This window comes from Penaeus monodon, chromosome 30, assembly GCF_015228065.2.
Source record: "Penaeus monodon isolate SGIC_2016 chromosome 30, NSTDA_Pmon_1, whole genome shotgun sequence".
Lineage (NCBI taxonomy): Eukaryota > Metazoa > Arthropoda > Malacostraca > Decapoda > Penaeidae > Penaeus > Penaeus monodon.
In genome coordinates, this window is record NC_051415.1 from 28,032,726 (window position 1) to 28,033,378 (window position 653).

General features: G+C 33.8%; 1 protein-coding gene across 1 annotated transcript in view; it reads right to left on the reverse strand.

Moving 5' to 3' along the window:
- The window catches only part of LOC119592682 (protein melted-like), a gene marked incomplete at its 5' end in the record, with an annotated part of 9,656 nt that overhangs the window by 4,587 nt on the left and 4,416 nt on the right, over positions 1-653 (reverse strand). Inside the window, 2 exon segments of the mRNA XM_037941598.1 lie at positions 45-184; positions 410-545. Coding sequence (XP_037797526.1) covers positions 45-184; positions 410-545 — 276 coding nt within the window.

Here is a 653-nt window from a genome sequence, read left to right on the forward strand (position 1 = left end):
CTAACATTTCTCTCATGATAATCTGGTAATTCATGCTTGCTTACCTGAAGTGCAAGGAACATGAGGTGTATCCAAATTCTTGGATTTCGGGTTTTCATAGTGAAGAAATGTTTGCTGTAGAGGCAGTGTTCCCCTTTCCCCTGACAGGCAAAGTAAAGCTTTGCATGTTTCTTGTTCTTCCTCTCTGCCAAGAAAGAATACACACATGAAATTAAGGAACTGTGACAATAATTCAAAGAGCTGCAGTATCTAAAGTTTACAGCAAATATTGTACACAAATAAAATTTGTACTTTAAAATTTTGAGCTTTAATAATAGATTACAGAAATATAACAATTGAATTATATAATATTTATCAGCATATAAGCTGAAGCCAAAGCAACATTCTAATAAACCACAAAACAAATTACCTTCTATACCACAGCGTATTGGTAGAGGAAGTTTAACAAAAACCTTCTGCATATATGCCTTGATTTTATCAAGGTGTTTCTCGCAGAAGTGCTGGACTGTATCACGCATAGCAAAGGGCTCAAAGACACTGATTCTCTGTTGAAAAAAAATATATATATAAACAAATAAATATGTATCTCAAAGGACTCAACTAGCAATGACCACATGTATTACACATACTTCTTAGCTCCTTCCTAATTGCTT